General features: G+C 40.7%; 1 protein-coding gene across 3 annotated transcripts in view; it reads right to left on the reverse strand.

The window, feature by feature from the left end:
* The window catches only part of COL4A6 (collagen type IV alpha 6 chain), a 115,545-nt gene that overhangs the window by 18,560 nt on the left and 76,006 nt on the right, over positions 1–20,979 (reverse strand). For 2 of the 3 annotated variants that reach the window (XM_032701778.1, XM_032701779.1), the window contains exons 6-23: positions 17,245–17,361; positions 15,535–15,603; positions 14,357–14,392; positions 13,898–13,960; positions 13,305–13,340; positions 13,126–13,167; positions 12,172–12,264; positions 11,426–11,479; positions 9,996–10,055; positions 9,049–9,093; positions 8,461–8,514; positions 7,113–7,182; positions 6,282–6,392; positions 5,289–5,438; positions 3,866–3,970; positions 2,845–3,005; positions 1,687–1,866; positions 936–1,119 (exon numbers count right to left, since the gene is read on the reverse strand). In XM_032701778.1, coding sequence (XP_032557669.1) covers positions 936–1,119; positions 1,687–1,866; positions 2,845–3,005; positions 3,866–3,970; positions 5,289–5,438; positions 6,282–6,392; positions 7,113–7,182; positions 8,461–8,514; positions 9,049–9,093; positions 9,996–10,055; positions 11,426–11,479; positions 12,172–12,264; positions 13,126–13,167; positions 13,305–13,340; positions 13,898–13,960; positions 14,357–14,392; positions 15,535–15,603; positions 17,245–17,361 — 1,630 coding nt within the window. The remainder of the gene's footprint in view (positions 1–935; positions 1,120–1,686; positions 1,867–2,844; positions 3,006–3,865; positions 3,971–5,288; positions 5,439–6,281; positions 6,393–7,112; positions 7,183–8,460; positions 8,515–9,048; positions 9,094–9,995; positions 10,056–11,425; positions 11,480–12,171; positions 12,265–13,125; positions 13,168–13,304; positions 13,341–13,897; positions 13,961–14,356; positions 14,393–15,534; positions 15,604–17,244; positions 17,362–20,979) is intronic. The other variant, XM_032701780.1, reaches the window with a different exon arrangement.

Consider the following 20,979-nt stretch of genomic DNA (forward strand, 5'->3'; position numbering starts at 1 on the left):
CTGCAAATCCATTACTGATCCTGCATTATTGATACTGAAAGAATTATAAACCTAAAAGCCCAAGTACACACAGAATGAAAAATACACTGAAAATCAGCAGTGACAAAGAAAAAATACTGCTTGTCTTAATTTATATTTAAATGGCTGACATGGAATCAAGACACTGAGACTAGTTCTCTGTAGTCATTTTGTTATGAAAGCATTTTCCATAAATGTTTAGATGTAATTCAATTTGAGATTGAGTATGAAACATCATATATGAAGCATTATCAAACCCATATTTACTTACTTTATCACTTGTCATTATGGTATGCTTTAGGTACATACAGTGGCACACCAACTAAGCCAAACTGTAGTACCTGAGGAAGCAAACACAGCCCAGAGCTGGTTGCACCAATCAAAACTGAACTCCTTACCTGACTGTCGTGACAATCTCTTATTCACCAACACCTGTTCATTCATACAATGTACTACAAATTTTAAAAAAATGTGGAGCTCTTATTTCAATAGCAGTAATAGTTCTGAAAACTGATTAAGACGTCTCAGATATCAGTGAGTTACTATTTTTATCTGGACAATGAAGTAGGCTGTGCTTTCTAAAAAACCTCATATCATCATTCTTCTGAACTACCTTTGGTGTAAAATGATTCTCCAGCAATAGTCAGTGAGTAGGTCCACCTAACACTCTCCGTATTTGAGCACTGCTTGAGTATTTGTTGCTTATTATCTGTGTCCTCCTGAACATGACAACTTGAGAAAGCTGTGACTGCTGTGTGAGGTTGGTGAGCCCACAAACCAGTTTCAATTAATTTAAAGAGCAGTCTTTAGCCTAATGCAACCTTCTAGCCTGGCTACAAGCACAGCAGTAAGTCGAGTGCCATTTGACTTGCAGCTTTGCACCTTTTCATGATAAGGGCAGACCCAGCAACACCTACCTGGAGGGCCTGGAAGACCTGCTTGTCCTGGAAACCCATCCAGTCCTGGGTCACCTGGCGGTCCACGAACTCCACTAGGACCCGGATATCCAACACCAGGAGAACCTATTTCTCCACGATGGCCCTTGGAGCCAGGTAGTCCTGGCAGTCCTTTTTCACCTGGGAAACCTAGTCCACCATCACCCTGTTCACAGCAAAGACAATTACAGCTGAAAATCAAAGATATATAATTTTTAAAAGTGCATAAGAGTTTTGTTGTGCAAAGGTTCAGATGAGCCTTGAAAGGTATACGGAAACAACTGTAAATTATCTATCTTTTTTTTAAAATGCAGGAAAAATCAGTGACTATTCAAAAGAATATTTTATGTTCTATTTGCCAAAATGCAAATATTTCATATACTGAAAGACACTTATTTTCTTTTTAATTAAAAAGTTTCTGGTGCAATTTTTCTATTTCGAGATTTCCCTTGTAGTTATGCCCCCAGTGTCTTTTATGTTTTAGGACACAATATAAAACAGAATTAGGGTCTACCCCACTACTGAAGTTTATCTTTTGACTGGGTAGCCAGAGGTATAAGGATTGGCAATTATTAATCCTGACAAAGACAAATTTGTGCTCCAGGATGTTGAGCTTTTTATGTATTTGGAGATTTACCACAGGGCTAATGACGACGAGTTATCTAGGCCTGGCCACTGTCTCTGCTCCTTATTCCAGTTTTGAAGCACTGCTGCTAAATTAATTTGGACTTACTGGAGGGCCTGGTGGGCCTGGCAAGCCTGGAAGTCCATCCCTACCAGGAGTTCCCGGGATGCCTGAAGGTCCTCTGGGTGCTGTCGCACCACGGTCCCCACGAGCACCTTTGGCTGTTGCATAGGATGGATCCCCTTTTTCTCCCTTAGGGCCTGGAAGACCTTGCTGACCAGCTGAAGCCTACACACCAAAAGATAAAAAAACCCAGGAATATGAACACACAGAGAAAAGGCTTTGCTTCTTAAAAATGTCATATGAGGAAATGACTGGAGCGGGAAAGAATCTCCAAAGGGTTTCCTATTGTATACGTTGCACTGGGTAAAAAAAAAAAAAAGTGGTTTGATTATTTTCAACTGTTTCTCCTGTCACTACAGCTTTACATGGCAAGACAAACCAGCACTAGAGTGACAGCAATCTTGTATGGCATCTGGGAACATTATATCACTCATGATATAACAGGACCCAAGTACTGAATCTTCTTCCCTATTCCTTGGTGTGCTGCATTTACTGACACTGATAAAGATACTCTGAAGCTGAAAGATTGGTATCTTCATGGACTACAATTTTCAAAAGTAAATACTTACAATGAGCAACGCTCAGCACTTTGGAAAATCCTGTTTGTTATGGTTGCTGTTTGATAAAACACCCAGCTCAACTCTCACTGATGTAATTAGCATCCAGCAGTCAGGAGGCAGACTGCATCTACAGTGCACAGTTTTTACAGCTATGAGCAATGATGTGGAAAGATCTCACCGTTTGATTTTTCAGATCTTCTCCCCATGCACATGTACATCTGCTTCCCCAGCCAGCCCTCACTTAGAAAGAGCCCTGGGTCTAAACCATGTATGTCCACATCCAAGAAGTCTTGGGGTGAATAACTGCTACTGTTTTTCTCTTGACTGATGAACGTGCAGTTCTCAGAACTTAAGAACCATTTCTTCTCCCATTTTTTATAGGTGATGCTGTCTCTACTTTCAGCTTCTTTTCACGGATCAGTTTCTAGGTTGCTTTTTTTTTTTTAAATCCAAACAAATAGAAGACATTATGGAAAAAAATAAAAATGTGTTCTGCTTTCACTACATTCAACACCAGCAATTGCACATGGGCACTTCTTCTCCTTTAATTCATGACAACCAATATAAACTCTTCCTGCCTTACCGGAGGGCCTCGCAGTCCTGGTGCACCCACAGTGCCTGGGTCTCCACCAATGCCCTTGGCACCAGGCACACCAGGGCTTCCCGATGGACCTGGTGGACCTGAGATGCCTTTTAGACCAGCTCTTGTAACTCCTCCATCACAAGCACAATCACCTGCCTCTCCTGGAAAATACAGTCAACACTCCAAACTCAGTTTCATTTGGATAAAGACCCTTTTCAGTTGCAAGAGCTTCAAAAGGAGTATTTGATTCAATTAAGACAAAGCCATTCTCATATGATTTGATTTCATGCCTCCTCTGCTCAGGTGATGAGAGTGCCAAGCAAGTGGAGCTCAGGTTTTCTCCAGTTCAATTTCTGTGCAATGCCCCTCACCAAATTACCATGTGCAACATAAACCTTCTAAACAGATGGGTTTAGGAGAGCTTTAGGGAAGTCTTGTTGGTTTTTTTAGAGATAGTTAATATGTCAGAGAAAGCAATTCCATACTCCCACTCACAGTAGGTTACAATGACCTTCACCTGAATCTTTATATTTCCCTGAACTGAAATTGGCCATGGACTCAAACAATCATCAAGCACAGTGGTGTCTGCATCCTAATGGTTTTTGCTGCTAATTCTGTCAAACACTAAGACCCAAAGTCTCACAAATTTTAGCACAGAAGAGAATAAAATTGAGTTTCTCTGTCCTTTACAGCCTGTATTGCCAAAAGCAATGAAAAAGATTTTATTTCTAGGTCTCACTGCATCTTATGGCTTTAAAGCATAACTTACTTAGCTAATTTTCTGGGTATGAGATATTTATCAGCTTATTTGGCTGAGCAGAGTAGGAAGTAAAAATAGGATTTTACTGGCAGTGCTCAGCACAACTCTGTCTAAATTGTAAAGGCTGTTGACTCCTTTAACCCAGCTCAACCTCCTGTGATTTGTCATAAAGACACATCCCTTAGAATATTAACCATGTGTAAATGTATTTCTGAGGCCCAGTGACTGCTAAAAGGGTCTCCCAAAACAAGAGTCATTTACCTTTGTAGCCCTTTGGACCCAAAGCTCCTGGAAGCCCTCTTTGTCCAGGCTCCCCTGGGGCCCCAATCCTTCCACTCAGGATCATGTCTGGGGAGAATGAAGGGCCTATAGGCAGAAAGAAGGCAAGGAAAAGCCATGAGAAGGCTGATTTCCAGCTCATTACTGACTTATAATGTCACTTTTGCAGCTGACAGAAATGGCACTGGATGAAACCACAACTGTGGAAGTTACACAAGGAGGTGGAACTTGGTTGGTATCATGGGTTGCAGTCCTCTGCCACGGTTGCTTCCAGCTTCTCATACAGAAAAGCAAAAGCTCTTGCAACGTGGATGCAACAGAGTTTCATTCCTCTGCTCTGCCCCTGCACTTTTTGGCAGACTTAGTTGGCCAAAGAACTCACCAAACTGTGAACAAAGAAGGGCAAATGGCTTCTCATTCAGTGGCTGCAGCTCAGGAAAGACACTAAATGGCAAAAAGGTTAAGGGGACTTGTCCTGTCCCTCACTTCATGACTGCAGGATTATTTTCTACATCTGTTTATATGCTGAATAGAATGAAACATAAGTTGACGGAAACAGCAGTGGAAAGTGATCTCACATAATCTAAAACTACACTGTCTGAAAACCCTTCCCCTCAGTGACAACAGCAAGACTGAGTGCTGACCAGCACCGTCTGATGTGCCACGGAAACAAACTGCAACCATCAGCTAAACACAGCTACAAGAGCTTTACAGACTCTGCAGAAAAGTGAGCCAGATTTGACTAGCAAACAGTTATTGATAAGAGACCACTTATTTCTTCTGCACAGAAAATCATTTCATCAGATCATGCTCACTGGCTCCATCACTGGCGCGTGTCCTGCTTTGAAAGGTTGGCTCTCAAAAATAAAACAGGCTGTTTGAACGCAGCTTATGGCAGAATGGTAAAACACAAAGTTTTGTAAAATCAACCCTTTTCATGTAATACTCAACTTCTGAGGAAAATAAAACAATGCACAATTAATTAATCAGGCCACCTATACAAATGAACATGTAAAAATAAAATCACATTTCATTACATCTGAGAACTGTCTCTTCAGGCATCCTATCTGACCCCTGGTACCCAAAATACCTACTCACAAGACAGACATTTACCTCAGGTGTTCATAAGGTCATGGTCTATTCTTTACCTAAGCTAATAAGAGACTAGCCTAGAACTTCAAAGTGTCATAAATTGTGTTTACATAACCTTCAGTCTCTCAGGCTACCAGTCTTAACGATAATTAGCTCTATTTTCTTACTTCACAGGAGTGGCTGCTGATATATTTAAGTTAGTGGGCCACAATCACAAAGAGGTGTCAGTCATATTTAAGATTTACTAAATATATAAATTTGTCTAGTTTCACTCTGAATCCAACACAAAAACAGATTTAAAAAATATACATACGTGGTGGACCAGGCAATCCTGGTGCTCCTGGCAGACCCGGTAAACCACCTCTGCCGGGAGGGCCTGGTAATCCAATTGTTGCTCTTCCTGGTTCTCCCACTTCACCCTTCACACCTGGAATACCTGGAGACCCTCCAGGGCCCATTCCATCTAGACAACAATGACACAATGAGCAGCTCTCCAGCAGAAAACACATTCTAGTATTTTTAATGCTACGAAAATTACTGTTGTGCCCTGAACTACAACCATGTTAGCACAGAACAATTTGTAATTGTACACAAAGGAAAAAGTACTAATTGGAGGCATCAACTGGCTTAAATTAACACACTCCTTTGGTCATCCAAAAAGCTTCACAGCACTGCATTTAAGTCCCACTAATCAATTAGACAAATAACTATGTAAGACTGAGAGAGTTTTATTTTTTTATTTCCTTTCAATGAGACAATTTCCTTAGTAGTTCCTAGTCTCTGGATCATTGCAGGCCAGAACTTCACAGATGACATTCAAGTGAAAAAGATCTCTTTTGAGTGGGGCAAATCTCTTTGATGGGGCAAATGGGTTGCACCAGCCATGGGCTTATCTAGACAATCTGCTTGCTCTTTACTGCAAACGTGAAAAATCATTAAAAAAATTTAAGAAGCATTCACTAGGATTTAAAATGTAGGAAGGGTTCTGCCAACCAACTCAGTCAAAATGAAAATCAAACAACAGCCTCCTGTGTGCACTGCTACACCAAATAGTCACACATGAACACCTACCTGGGCTGTCATAACTGTGGCACTAACTCTGCTCCCATCCAGGTCAACACAACTGGCTTCCCTGTGTGACATCCCTGTCTCCTATTTCTCATACAGAAGTCTGCAAATCAGTCAGCTGAAGGAGCAGGGACAGGCTTGCTCCAATACCTTCACCATCTCCAGGCCACTATCCAGATAATTCCCAGCAAAAAACACAGCACACAGCTTGTAAGGGCACTGTAAGCAGCTGCTTTACCTATCTCCAGGCCTGGAAACCCTGGAGCTCCTGGGAGGCCTGGTAAACCACTGATCCCTTCATCTCCTGGAGGACCAGGTATTCCCGGGTTTCCAGGGTCACCTGGTGCACCTGTTAGACAAAGAGGAAAACAAGGAAAAAAATCTCAGAATTTCTGCTGGAAAACTCTTCAGTCAATTCCTGTAGCGGCCACTGATCTCATGGATAGCAAAGGCTGCCAAGCTGTTAGCAGAAAGCCTGTTAGTCAAAGTTAATAATAATGGGAAAAAGTCCTCCTGAGCTGTTATAGAGGTTGTTTCAAACTTGACTACATGTGAAGGAAGAAGAAAGGAGAGACCATAGAATTTGTCCCCTTACCTTTATGGCTTCACAGACTGTTCCCATTGAGGCCTCAATCAACTGTGGCATCAATTAAGCTCATTTTCTCAACAATATTTTTACCACATTGAACAATAAATAACAGCAGAATGACATTCAGAGCCCATTACCAAGCAACACAAGGAAGCCACTTTTCCTTGGTACACTGAAGACGGACAGAGTAGACACAGCACACACCCTGTGCTCAGTCTGCCTCCCAGGCACGAAATGTCAACCTGCCTTGAAACAGATCATCCTGCAATGTGGGGATGAAAGGCTTTCTGTAAACTCTGAAGCTATAAACAAAGGACCAAACATATCGGTATGCCAACAATACAGAAATTAAAGGAAGAATAACAAGGGATGGGTTAGACCCAATATACAGTGTGGAGAAGTGGTAAAATACAGTAAGAAAGAAACTTGGATCAGAAAAAGTGCTTTAGATGAGTTCCAAAACAAAATGGAAATGGGTACCTGAAATGACTACACCTTCCCTGTCAATAACGACAGGAGGGCCTGGGGGACCGATGTCACCTAATTCACCCTGCAGAGAGAACAGATTCATGCCACACTGAGATGGGTGATGGAGAGGAGGAGTGCTTGTCAGGAAACACACTGTATTGTGGTACCAATGTCTGTGGTCATTCTCTAACCATCATTCCTTGTGTTGGTGAAGAATTCACTTTGTTCTGGTATTCATAATCATCTGCTGTCCTGACTTACACCCTCCTGTCTGATGAAGCTGATGGCTGCCTCAGATAAGATGGCTGCTACTATCCAGCTATCCTCTGAAGGCATCCCACTACCTCCATAGGAAGCATGGACTTGTATATACAATGTGTACTGGAGATCAGTTATTGTATCAGCACATTGACTGATATCAGGTAGATGATATCTGTTCACCTTGTGGTAAAAGTGAGAGAGCTGCTACGAACATACTCATTTTTAAAAGCATTCATCACTGCAGCTATCTGCTGCCTTGGAATCCTGAATGTCAATAATAGGAGCTTCCATGAAAATGTATTGCTCCATAAAATCATTCAGGTAGAACAAGCAAGTTGTGACAAACTGCAGTGTCACTCCATCCTCTCACTGATACTCCCAGAGAGTATCAGATCCTCTTTGAAACAGCAAGTGCAAAATGTGACTGCTGTCCAAATTACCACCATATTTATCATATAAACACCATGCAGTGAGTCAAGGCAGCGCACACTTGTTGTTCTTCAAGTAATATTCCTTTGTACATAAACCTCTACTACTACATCTTCCAAAACCAAAAAACCCCTTCTATACTTGTATTTCATGTCTACCAACCACAGAGCAATCTTGGTGGCAGATCAGTTTTTTCACAGCAAACTACTATCCAATCATTTTCTACTCAGTTTACAGCTGTCTGACTCTTTAAATTGTGAGATACCCAGAAAATGTCTGCTATGCATTGTCTATCTCCAGTATGATGAATTGAACACATAATTTTCTACATTATCAGATCTAAGATCTCAGACAGCCTTGACAGCTATCTTAACATTCACTTACTTCCACCCAATCTTGCCTCAACTGTCCAGTAAATATGGCATTGGTGAAAGAATAAAGGAGACCAGAAAGGCTTCATCTACAGTTCTAAGTCATGAAGTTGCATGACTGAACATTGAAAAAGTATTAAAATACCACAGTTCAACAACCAATCACTTTTATGCTTAACAATAAAGTAAATGAGGAACTGAAACATACTGAAAATTAGTGATACAGAGGCAAAGAGAAGGTTTAACTAGGGCAACAATACTTATTTCTTTAAAAAAGCAATGCTTTAGTGAGAAGTTACCTTCATGCCTTCTACTCCATCCAGTCCTGGATAGCCTGGAACACCTGGATGACCCTGTGAAATCACACAGGGAACACTGATACAGAGTGAGACAATAAGTGGCATTATTTGTTAGCTGAGACATCTCCAGTGCTTGAACTTGAATCACAAAACCAACTCATTGTCCTACCAAACATCTGAAGAGGAAATAGAGAAAACTGATGGCATCAATTTCTCAGCATTCACAAAATGAATCACAATCACAAAATGAAGGAGCTCACATTAGAGCTCCTTCAGGCCTCCCTTGCTGTAAAGATGATGAGAATCTGTGAGCAGGCATAAGGATGTGCAAACCAGGAGGACACCTTGGAGTTCAACTTCAGTATATTTTGAAAAGGATGTACATAAAACATAGAAGAAAATGACCACACAGGGTTAACTAGAGAGACAGATCAAGAGATCTACAGTTTTATATGGGCTTTCTACTTAGCTTCACTATTTTAATCCATCAGAGAACTTGCAGCCACTAGATAAGGAAGTCAGTAAACCTTAAGCAGTTAGATGGCTTCTGTAACTGTAAGCACAGTAAAAAAAAAAAAGAAATCTCACCTTTCTCCCTGGAATCCCATCAGATCCATCCAGTCCCAAAAGACCCTAGAGCAGTCAAAAAAATTAACTTTCAGAGGCTTCATCTCAGGTTCATCTTATTAAATCAGGCTCCAAATATCTCAGCACAAAAGAATGAAAAGTAAAAATTTTCAGAAAGAGAAACTACCACTGATTTTCCTATCTCTCATATATTAACAATCATAATGGGAAGAATTTAACAGAATAATTGATAAAAGAAGTCTTATCTTATTTAGCCATTGTCTTTCTAATTGGCAGTTCAAGTTAATTAGGTCATGGTGTCTCAACTTCCTAAGAAGTTAGGTCATTAGCTTGTAATTATAAAGACTTTCTATCTGACAATTTATTCTGCATATGCAGAACAGAATGCCTTGGTCTTCCTGTTGTCTATAAGCACATCTCTGCAGGGTCAGGGTGGTTTGAAGAACCTATGGCTGGTGTGTGCCTGAGCACACTGTTAACTTCCACATTCATTGACCAGACAGACCAACATATGTTGCCAGCTTGCCCCATTTTTTACCCAAATATCTATCTGTGTTCTCTCATTGCTGATTCTGGAACTGGCTAAGAGCTCATTAAAGTATGTGCAAGGCCTCTTTATTATCTTCATTTGGACTTCTGCAAGCTTCCTTTTCTGTGAAGCTTTCAAAAAAACTGGCAAAACACTGGCCCTGCAGTATCAAGCCCTCCACTCAATACTTCCATATGACTTTCTTGGGCTGCCTTGTCTGTGTACATCTTCATCTCACCTTTAATCTGAGGCTTTATTGAGATAATATCTACTGGTTCTCTTGTTGTATGGTGCTGGCTACTCTGGGACTCAGTCCTGTGTCTGAGACTCCTACATGATTTGGGAATGCTTCTGTTCATGAAAGGCCCACTTCATATGTTTAAAAACAGGCATTTAAGGACTTTGTGAAGTTACCTACCCTGCCACCTGGTAAGCCAGGCACACCTTTTTCTCCTTTTTCTCCAACACCTCCAAATCCCTGGGGAAAGATATTAACATTAAATCTGTGTTCTGTTTAGAACTGAATAGCACAGCCCTAAGTAAAGTGAGCACAAACCAATTTATTAACGTAAACAGTACAACAGAGAGACAAGGGGAACTGACTGTTTCTGCTGGGACTATTTTGCCCCAGGAAGAAAATCTCTATCAACCAGTCTTGGTAGGATGTGCAGTACAGTACCTTCTTCACTCCCCAAGAATTCCATCCATTTAAATCATGGTACATATTCCAGTTTCAAATGCAAGGCACAGCAAAGACCTGCCAATGCTACTCTGTATTCCATTCTACATTTAGAAATTATTTGAAATCTCATTTCTTAACACTGGCAGCTCAGGGGAATGCTCAGAGCACGTTTTTCACTTCTGAAGCCTCAGAATGACACAAAGCTAGCATTTTCATGCTCAACATTTGGAAATGTTTGGCGGCTTTCCCAGTCAGCAAGAAGTGTCAAATCCAGAGACAGAACACCGGGATTTAATTTCAGCAAGAGTTACAGTAGTTAAGCAATTTTCAGGCTTCAGTCTTAAAATATCTTATGGTTGAGGTTAAGTTTGCACATATGTTCAGCTTCACCAGCTTCAATGGGTCTCTTGTGATGCATAAAGCTAAACATGCACATAATGGAGCATGTCCAAAGAGGCTAATAACAAATTGTACTTCATGTACAGGTTTTTCTTGCACGTATTTCTGCTAAGAACATCTGTACATTGAAGAAACTGGCAAACAATTTATCTTATTAGTCTGAAGTTCCTCAAAATATTTATTCCCTAAGCTTAGCGAAACAACCTCTGTTTACAAAAGATTATAAGCTGGGAAATAATTCTCTGGAATCCATGGATAAATTGTTGCTCTTGATTCATATAGAGAAGATGCTTAGCATTGCTGAGTTTATGAGCACTAATGTTAAACAGCCCATTTTAACTGGGTATATGTAGACAGACAGAAAGCTCTGCATGTGCTTTACAGCTTTAAAGTAAAATAACAAAAGATGTGTTTAGACATAATTAAAGGGGGGAAAAAAAAAGAATTTTTAAAGATGTCTGTGGGCCATCAAAGAACACTGCCATCAAGTGGCCATGTCCCTGGTACAGCTACGTGCAAGTTTCCTCTGAAATGTTGGCTGCCTTCTAAGTGGACAGTGGGACAGCATTATCTCCCTTGTATCTACAGCACAAAAAAATATCAGATTAGAGTTTACACTCAGCAAAAGGTCTTGTGGACATTCTTATCAGATTTTCAAAGTTCTCTGGTGCCTAGAAACTCCTGTGGAGGTCTTGTGAGCTATTCAGAGAGTGTGGAACCATCTAACTCATAGTAGGTAAATATTAAAAACACTTCTCTGTCCTTACCGGAATGCCAGGCAATCCTTTGTCTCCAGGTAATCCCTGAGGGCCCGGCTCACCCTGACAAGGGGGAAGAGATAAGCACAAATAAATCACTGTGCCTGTGAAAGCAAGACTTTCCCCAATCCACCCCTCATGCTCCTGACACCTAAAGCAAGGCCTTGTAATTTGTTTATCAGCAAATACACTGGATTTGTGTCACCATGTACCAGACAAAGTGTCTCTCAGTAGATAGACAGGTCCCAGATTAATTCAATATGCCTAATTTTAATGTGTGTAGAGAATTTTTAACAAGATCCATACAGCTTTTATAAAAACACTGATGACCTCAATATGTACCTCAGAGAATTCCAGACTAACAAAATAAAGGTGGGAAATCTGATTGTTTCAGAGTACTGTGAATCAAAGCAAGAGTTGGAGCTTTCATTTATTTTTCTAAATTGATTGGAGTTTTTCTCTTCAGTCGACACAATTTCACAAATCTAACAAAACCAGACTACAGTTCATTTATTTTTAGGATTAATGATGAAAACCTTAAATAGCTTTCAGATTTCTCCTTCTGAGAAGTGTGCATTCTGTAATGGCCCACAGTGCTCTGAGCTAAGAATATTTTTATTCAGTAGCCATTTGACAGAACAAACTAGTACAGAAAATTCTTTTGATTCGGAAATGTAAGAGCTCTCACTGTCCAGTAATTTTGTTAATTCTTGGAGCATGGGGAGGGAGAGGGTCTGTGAACTGCATTTACAGACCTTTTCTCCTTGCTTTCCTTTTGGAAATCCCATGAATTCCAGTATTCCAGTGGATGGTGGGGGACCTGGAGGACCAGGCAGCCCTACATCACCCTGTTGATAAAAGAGGAAGATATTAGCATATGCAGAACATGTTTAATTTTCTATGGAAGTGACCTGCAAATCAGAAGAAAAACAATTCTAATTATATCTCATGTATCTAAATCTGTGTGCCTGAATGCTTGGCACAGGGGTTTAGTCATGGAAGTCAGAAGTTCAGAAAGAAAATTAAGATGACCAAAATGCATTTGTTTCCAAAGACTTGTGGGCATAAAAATATGGCAAGGAAAAAAAAAAAGAAAAGGCTCAGCACTTAAATCAACAGGAAAACATTCCAGAAAAACTTTGGGGAGAAATATCAGAGAAAAAAAGGGAAGGAACTATTAGAAATGTAGAATGCTGAGAATTAATTTTAACAGCAGCAGAACCAAGTCTCAAATTGAGAACTTTAAGAAGCCCCATTATGCCAGTGTAAATTCTCACACAGAATGCAGGACATCCATTTAAGGTACTGAGACAATAAATTACATGTTGGTTGGCCCAAAGAATATCATGAAAGCTAAAAAGAATGAAGTCGGTGGAAAAATTCAAAATGAGGTGAGAGTTAAAAGCAACTGAAAGAAGGAGATTGAAAAGATGTCTAAGGACCTCATGTCTTGATAACCACAAAAATACTCAATATTTTCCCCTTCCTCTTCTTCACCCAGAGAAAGCTCCCATTCTTTTTTTGTGTACCAAGAGATAAGGAACCAGCAAGACTCTTTAGTATTTGGACTGTTAATCAGTCCAAGAGAGGAAAAGAAAAAGGAAAGGAAGAGAATGCTGGAATCTAGCAACTTTCTAGAGGAGTAAGCTGTGATGGAACACTAGAGTATTATTTCATGCTCCCTCCATAACAGAACAAGTTTCATCTACCTTTTCTCCTTTCTCTCCTTGAAAGCCTAATCCCATGTTACCCTAGGAGAGGAAAAAAACCAGGATGAATGAATAATAAAACAACAGCAACAAACATCATCACTATCCTCTAGGCCCACAGCACTGTTAAAAACACAACAATGAGGTGTAAAAGGAAGACAGGAAAGGTAGGTACTTACTTTCGGACCTGGTGGCCCAGGAGGACCCACTGGACCCTAGATATGAACAAGAGCAAGATTTTATTCCTCTTGACTTAATTAGGATGCAATTGGAGCAATGCTGGGATCTGCAGTGGTACCTGAACTTTCTTGTCTCCCAACCAAAAGTGATACATGTGGTCTTAAGTCTTCACATCTCTACTAGCACAGCCCTTTGGCACTGTTCTTAATTAAGAGCAAACTTCAACTTAAAGTCAACAAACATGTAGCTTGTTTTTACCTCTTCCCAATGGAAACTCTCTTGTAGGATCTTGAAAAGGCAACTCTAGCACAGTTCAGGGTAACAAAGGCTCTGAACATGCAGAGATCAGACTATTCCCTCTAGTCCTGAGACCAGGAAGGGCTCAGAACAGTACAATGTAGTGTTTGTACACAGCACCCTAGAGCTTTGCTGGAGCCCTCACTCATGATTGTTGCTCTGGACACTCCAGAAGTCAGCTGTGCTCAATCCTTTCAGGACTGCACATTGTCAGGACACAAATGCAGACCAGGAGGGAAAACCACCAAGAGTTTGAACTGTTCTATCAACAAGTGCAATGCTTGAGGTCTCTTACCTGCAAACCTGGTAACCCTATAGGGCCTGTAGAACCTATTGGACCTGGAAAACCTTTTGGGCCCTACAAGGAAAACAGAGGACAAGTAGTGTATGTGCAGCATTTACCCCATCAAATCCCAACCAACATTAAATAATATCCCCTAATTAAGTATGCCAATTTAAATACTGTAACAATCTATTTCACACGATTAGATGTATTTTGGAAATCAAAGTTACAGAGTTCAGTGGTAGAAAGGAGTTTGGTTTGAAAAAGGAATAATGGAATAGATAATTCTGACTTCCTCCACCATAATGTGGATCAACTCTTACCATTACAGAGCTGGAACTGCTCACACTACTGCTATCACATGTAAACACACATCCCACTAATCTGAAAAGTGTCCTTGAGAACTAATACATGAAAATGTACCTAATTAATATTCTTTAAAATCATTATTTCTCAAATTAAATAACTTACAGGAATTCCATCCAATCCAGGAAGACCATTTTCTCCCTAGAAATTATAAATGAATGAGCAAAAATTACACAGGTCAAGGAAAATTATCAGGTCAAGTGTAAATGGGAAAGTAATTTGAAATCTGTGCTACCATATTTGAATTGGGTAATGGAGAGCTTCCAAAACTCAGGAGAAATTACAACCATTTTATTTATGTGTAACAAGAGAAAATTAATTTTAAAAAATTATTAACTGTAAAAACACTGCAAAACACACCATAAAACCTTCCATTATAAGACCACTATAAATTATGCAAAAGCATACCATTATAATATAAAACTATCTGTATTTCCCATAAATATAGTAGTAAATAAATAGAGACCTACTTAACTTTTACCAACTTGTGAGTGTATATAATGGGGTAGAATTTTACAAGAGTTCCTAATTTTGACCAATAAAGTCAGTGTGAAAGGCCTTATATGACAGAGGAAATTTCTTAATATTTTCAATATTTAATGAAGCATAAGGCTGCTAAAAATTGCTGAACTCAGTACCACAAGAGGTACCGAGTCTTTTGTAGATTTATTCTAAAGTTAGTACTTCTGGCAAAAATCAAAATCATGGTAGGCTGGTGAGTGTTTGTTTCAAGGCAACAGAGAACCAAATTTTTTACATAAGAATATTCAAGAACCTGTTCAAGAACCTAGTTTGTATTTTCTATACAAGAAAATAAAAATAAAAATAATTACAGACTTGATACAGACCTTTCAGGGTAAGTTCTTTATTGACTTCACAGCCACAAAACATGAAATACTCTAAGTGGAATATGATTTCATGTATGTAAACCAAGAATATCACTGATTACTTACTAGTACCTTCCAGTACAAAAAAACACTGGGAGGCAGCTGAGTCTCACAGTAGGAATCATAACATGCACTGAGCAGGAAGAGGATGAGCATCTCAGCATGGGAGGAACAAGACCTCTGCACAGACTAAGCAATTCCAAGTTCTGGGAGCATCCTGTGTTGTCATTAATAAAGTAATTCTTGGGCCTTTTTCACAGCTCTGCATTCAGACATGCCCAAGACACTCAGGACTGACACCATGAGCAATTGAACCTGCAGTATCAGCCCTGCAACCTGTAGGATATCAAAGTATTCCTTGTATTGCATTTTCCCCTGTGTAATGACAAGTCTTACCTTCATTCCTTTAAGACCACCTTGAGCAAAAACAGGTTCTCCTTTAAGGCCTTTTGGGCCAGGACGACCCTGGTTTAAAAAAAAAAAAAAAAGGTAAAAAATAAATTTTGGGGAAAAAAAATACTGCTTTAGTTTTGAAAGAATCTATATTCAGCATAATGAACAAGGCAAACTCCTGGCTCCAGTAAACTGTAAAAGTACCACTGATCCTTTGTCAGAGAAGCTGTGCTATTGTGAGAACTAAAGACTTCCTGCAGCTTTAGAAACACAAGGTTCTGCAAACATCTTCTCTGGAATTTTCCTGCTTATATTAGCTTTCCCTTTTATTTTAGGCCTTTGACAACTTTAGATCCCATTTGAATTCGTTTGACATGGTGTAACCCCCCTGTTCATCTGCATAACAATGCCATCCAAGAAGGACCTTGACAAGCTTGATGGGTGGGCTCATGCAAACCTCACAAATTTCAACAGGGCCAAGTGCAAGACCCTGCAACTCAGCTGGGGCAATCCCAACCATGGATTCAGGCTTGGCTGAGTGGATTGAAAGCAGCCCTGGAGAAGGACTTGGGGGTACTTGTGGATGAAAAACTGAATATGAGCTGTCAGTGTGCACTCGCAGCCCACAAAGCCAGTCCTGTGCTGGGCTGCATCCAAAGCAGTGTGGGCAACAGGTCAAGGGAGAGGGTTTTCCCTCTCTACTCTTATGAGACCCCACCCAGAGTGCTGTATCCAGCTCTGGAGGCCACAACCTAAGAAGGATGTGAACCTGTTGGAGTGAGTCCTGAGGAGGCCACGAAGATGCTCCAAGGGCTGGAGCACCTCTGCTATGGAGACAGGCTGAGAGAGCTGGGCTGTTCAGTCTGGAGAAGAGAATGCTCCAGGGAGACCTCAGAGTCCCTTCCAGTACCTAAAGGGGAGTCTACAGGAAAGCTGGAGAGGAACTTTTTGTCAGGAGGTGTAGTGATAGGACAAGGGGGAATGGCTTCAAACTGACATAGGGCAGGTTTAGATGAGATATAACGAATAAATTCTTCCCTGTGAGGATGTTGAGGCACTGGGACAGGTTGCCCAGAGAAGCTGTGGCTGCCCCATCCCTGCAAGTGTTCAAGGCCAGGTTGGATGAGCACCACTCCCTGTGGAGCTCTAGGGGAGCCCAGTTGAATGGATTCAACACGTAACTTTAAAGTATCCAATGCAGACAAGATAAAACTCCAACCTGGTGGTAGAGAAGTGTTTTCAAAAGTAAAAGATATACTTACTTATACATACATATAAAATAAATACCCTGGAAAGTGAATTCTATTAGCAATCAGTGATTCTGAAGCTTCTGGCTATCTTAAGACCTGAAGGAAGGTATCCAAAATTTGATGAATAGACTTGAACATGTGGTAACATCCTTTCCTGAATCAGCATCCACTAACTTAAAACATGTCAGATAGAAGATGTCCCACACTTTCTTCTGAGTTGGTTTGAATAGTGCCAGTGACAATGGTATAATTTGGTGTGGGAGCATATTGAATCCACAGGATCTTCATTTTATCCTCAGAGTAGAATTTCAGTAAGAAAATTATACTGAGCTCTAGCAGTTGTAATAAACTCAGGGTTATCTGGGTTCTTCCTAAGTACTTGGCAGTTACTTCTCCAGCAATGTCATGAAAAGTAAATCCTGGCTTAGTGACTACAGAGCACTGCATTTGAGTTGGGACGTACAGGCAGCCCAGGTAGGCCAGGAAACCCATCTGATCCAGAAATGCCAGGACTCCCAGTGGTACCATTGCAGCCATCGAGGCCAGGCAGACCTCGAGGTCCAGGTTGCCCAGGGTGACCCTGTGTGAAGGGAAAACAAGAGAATGACTAACAGGATCAATTATTTTATTAGTAATACTGTTGTCTCCAGAAAACTGCTCTCCTCCTTCCAAATGGCAACACAACCCAAAAGAAATGCACAACTCTCAGTCAAGCTCAGTGTATGGCAGACTGCAACAGAACGAGCATCTTCAGCCAGCATTGTTTATCCTCCCTAAAGATTAAATCCTAGAACACTGGCTGCATTCATCTGATTACCTTTTTCTCCGAGGGGTAATTTTCTGAAGTACATAACTTGTGCATGAGTAGGTCCCAAAAGGGCAATACTCATCCCACAGCAGTTCTGAAACATATGGCATGTAACAGTGTTAAACAGCACACAAGGGTGCACCTGACACCAGGAATGGGAGTTGCTCATGTGAAAACAAGAGCAGAGGCAGACTCAACAATACTGAGCATTTATAATTCCAATCTGCTTAGAGTTTCAGTGACTCCTCTTCCTTTCCAGCATGGATTCTTTCTTTTAATAGATCAACAGATGTTAAAGCTCCAGCATCAGGCCATTCAAGCAAAACAGCTTTACTTGTTATAATGAAGTTTAAACCTTAGGCAAAGCAACTGGGAGAAAGTACCAATTAAATTAACAAAATTTTTAAAAAAGTATTTGTAATACCAATTATTGATCAAGCAGAGCGGAATTCAATTGTACCTAACTTTGATTTCCCACCTCTTTTGCCCTGGTGCAGCTCTGCTAATTTGACTGGAGTTCATGGTACTGGTGAAAAGGAAATCAAATTTTGAGACTTTAGTTACTTTTTCTTCAGTGTCATACAGGTATTTGAGGTAGAACACACAAAGGCAGAACTATCAGACACATTTCCCAGGTTTCAAGCAGCTCCTTATTCTATACTCCTTTTCCTATAAATGAGTCCTGTGGTGCTCAAGGACAGTGTTTTGAGGCAGGAAATAAAATTAAACTTATGGAGTCAGTATCGGTAACTTGACAGTTCTCTCCCTCCTCTCTCTACACACTGATCTTGACTCATCCCAAAAGTACTTTTGTTTGATCCCAAAGATTCATCCTTAAGATATGGCACTAAACAAGGTATGACTCACACTAGCAAAGTAAAAAAAATAAACATGGATAAAATGGAGATAAAGCAGAACATTAACAATCCTTCATGCCTGACACTTAAAACAAAACACATTTGCATCACTGAAGGTCTTCCCAGCCCAAGCCAATAGCATATGCTCTGACCAAACTCAATCACAACTTGACAGTAATGAAAAGCCTTTTATCTAAGGATCTTAAAATCCCTTGCAAAAATGTAGGAATGCTATAGTCTTCATTTTATGGATGGGAAGCTGGGGGCATACAGTAGCAGAGTGACTATCCCAAGGATGTAGAGCAACTTAGGCCCTAATTACATAAATACTCAAGCTGATCACTGGTCCCAGCTGCTGCCAGGAGTACTATTGCACACTCCTGCTTACTCATAGCTACCTCCTCCCTGTGCTGGCACAGGCACAGGCAGAAGAGATGAGTGAGAGAAGGAAATGAACACAGCAGAAAAATAACTGTTCTGTTTCTTAATGGGGTTAATTTTCAGCTAGATGAGATCCTTGGTCCAGCTCATTTGACAACTGCATTGAAATTTGTGCCAACAAAATGGAGAGAGCTCAGATCTGCTTTTTCTGTCAGTCAATAAGGTACAAACTGAATGAATGGCAGGTGCATCTCAACCACAGGGTCAAGGCAGCTCACCCAAACAAGTTTAAATTTGAGATTTAACAAGGCATGGAATGAAGTCATCCCAAAGCATTAGCATCAGACACCACTGCATTAATAGTACCAGTTGCTTTGATGATTAAAGTCTGTTTGTCAAAATATCCACATGTGGTGTGCAAGCAGGGACTTGCCAGGCTCTGGCAAAGTAACAGGAATAAGCTGAAGCACCAATTTATTGCCACTTGTGTTTGTCTCAGAAATTATTTAATTTGGTTCCCAAAGCAGGAACAAATCAGTGGCAACCCACCAGTGTCTACCAGGTCTCTCATTTGGTTTACAGCATCAGCAAAACCAGGAGCTATGTGGGACAAGTGCACACATATCTGGTTACAGCATAAGGTGACCAGCTGCAAGGTTCAGTGAAGCTGAAGGGCCAACATCTGCCCCTCAGAGCAAGACACAGGGAGCTAAGCTGCTAAAGCTTTAGTGTTGGCCAAGAGCCAGCCCTGGCAGGCAGCTGTCCTCATGTCCTGGGAAATGCTTTGGGTGAGATCTCCTACTCCTGCCCCAGACTGTAAATGGTCCAAAGGATTCTGGTATCCTCTTAATGTGTGAGAAGGGTTCACAGAGAGAGGACATCAGTTATGCTGACCACAGTGGTTTCTTATGTGTGCTCAATAAATCTGTGCCCGTCACTTAATCCTATGGCATCCATATCTGTGGTTCTGAGCCAAAGCATGACACAGACTGACACACAGGCACACACATACACATGTTGTCTCTTGCTTTAGGAAAAAAATCCACAGGGTTTCCTACTTTCTAGCTAATCTGCTATCAGAATCCACAATGTTTTGTTTTAAGAACCTTACCTGAGAAGATACTGAACACCCACAATTGACTTCCTTGAGAGTTGTAAAGTCTGCCTTAAATGAACCTTTTCCCCAAGGATTTAAAATACTGATTTAAAGAGCTGTTTTGACCTGAAAAAAAATGGTGATTAATAGTTTCCTTTCTTTCACCTCCTCTAATTCCTGTTTTGGCAGATGTGCCAATTCAACACAAGCACCTCAACTGACTAAGGTAGAAGACTCACAGGCTTTACTTATACATGTCAGGGTGACTAATTTACAGATCTGAGTTAAAACACAGGCTGGAGAGGTCGCTTGTGGTCTCTGTTCTCACAAAAGGAGACATTCCCTGTGAGACAGATAAGGAAACTTGAACTGGTTATCTAAGCCCTCACTTTATCTGACTCCTGCTTGTACACTGACACTGTGATCTCAAGGGACCTCTTTTCTAAATCAAACAGCACAAAGGCAATCCCAAGAGAAGACCTCAACAAATATTTAAAAACAGAGAAACAAACGCAACTAAGGGTGAATACAAACCTAAATGAATAAACAGTTTTGTGGATTGCTACGGCAAAGTGGCCTTTCTATGGCAAAGTGGCCTTTCTATGGCAAATTGGCCTTTCTACAGCCATCACCAAGTGCTTGTGTTTCCTCCAGGAGGGTCACAAAACTGCCTCTTCATGTAGCTCTGGCTTTTGTGGCACAGACAAGGGCTCACTTATCACAAAAATATTTCCTTCTACAACTTCTTGAACATTTCATGAAAAGCCATACACATTTCCCAGTTCCAGCCTTTGCCAGAGCTGTCCTTGAATCTTGTCCTATAGGAAAAAATAAATTTCCAGAGTAGGGCCAAGGATTTAAGGGTTTCTTCTACAGCGTGACATGAAAGCCCAGCAATAAACACATGTAGCTGCTGTATTTACTAGGTTAAAGGGATTAGTCAGGCCAGCTGCAACAACATGATTTACTTGCCACCCGCATTCCCCAAGGGAACTCTGTGGAATACCACTTCCCTTAAGGTCAATAGTGGGATTCCCCTCTGCATAACCATCTTGC

The sequence above is a fragment of the Chiroxiphia lanceolata genome, chromosome 14 (assembly GCF_009829145.1).
Source record: "Chiroxiphia lanceolata isolate bChiLan1 chromosome 14, bChiLan1.pri, whole genome shotgun sequence".
Classification (NCBI taxonomy): Eukaryota; Metazoa; Chordata; class Aves; order Passeriformes; family Pipridae; genus Chiroxiphia; species Chiroxiphia lanceolata.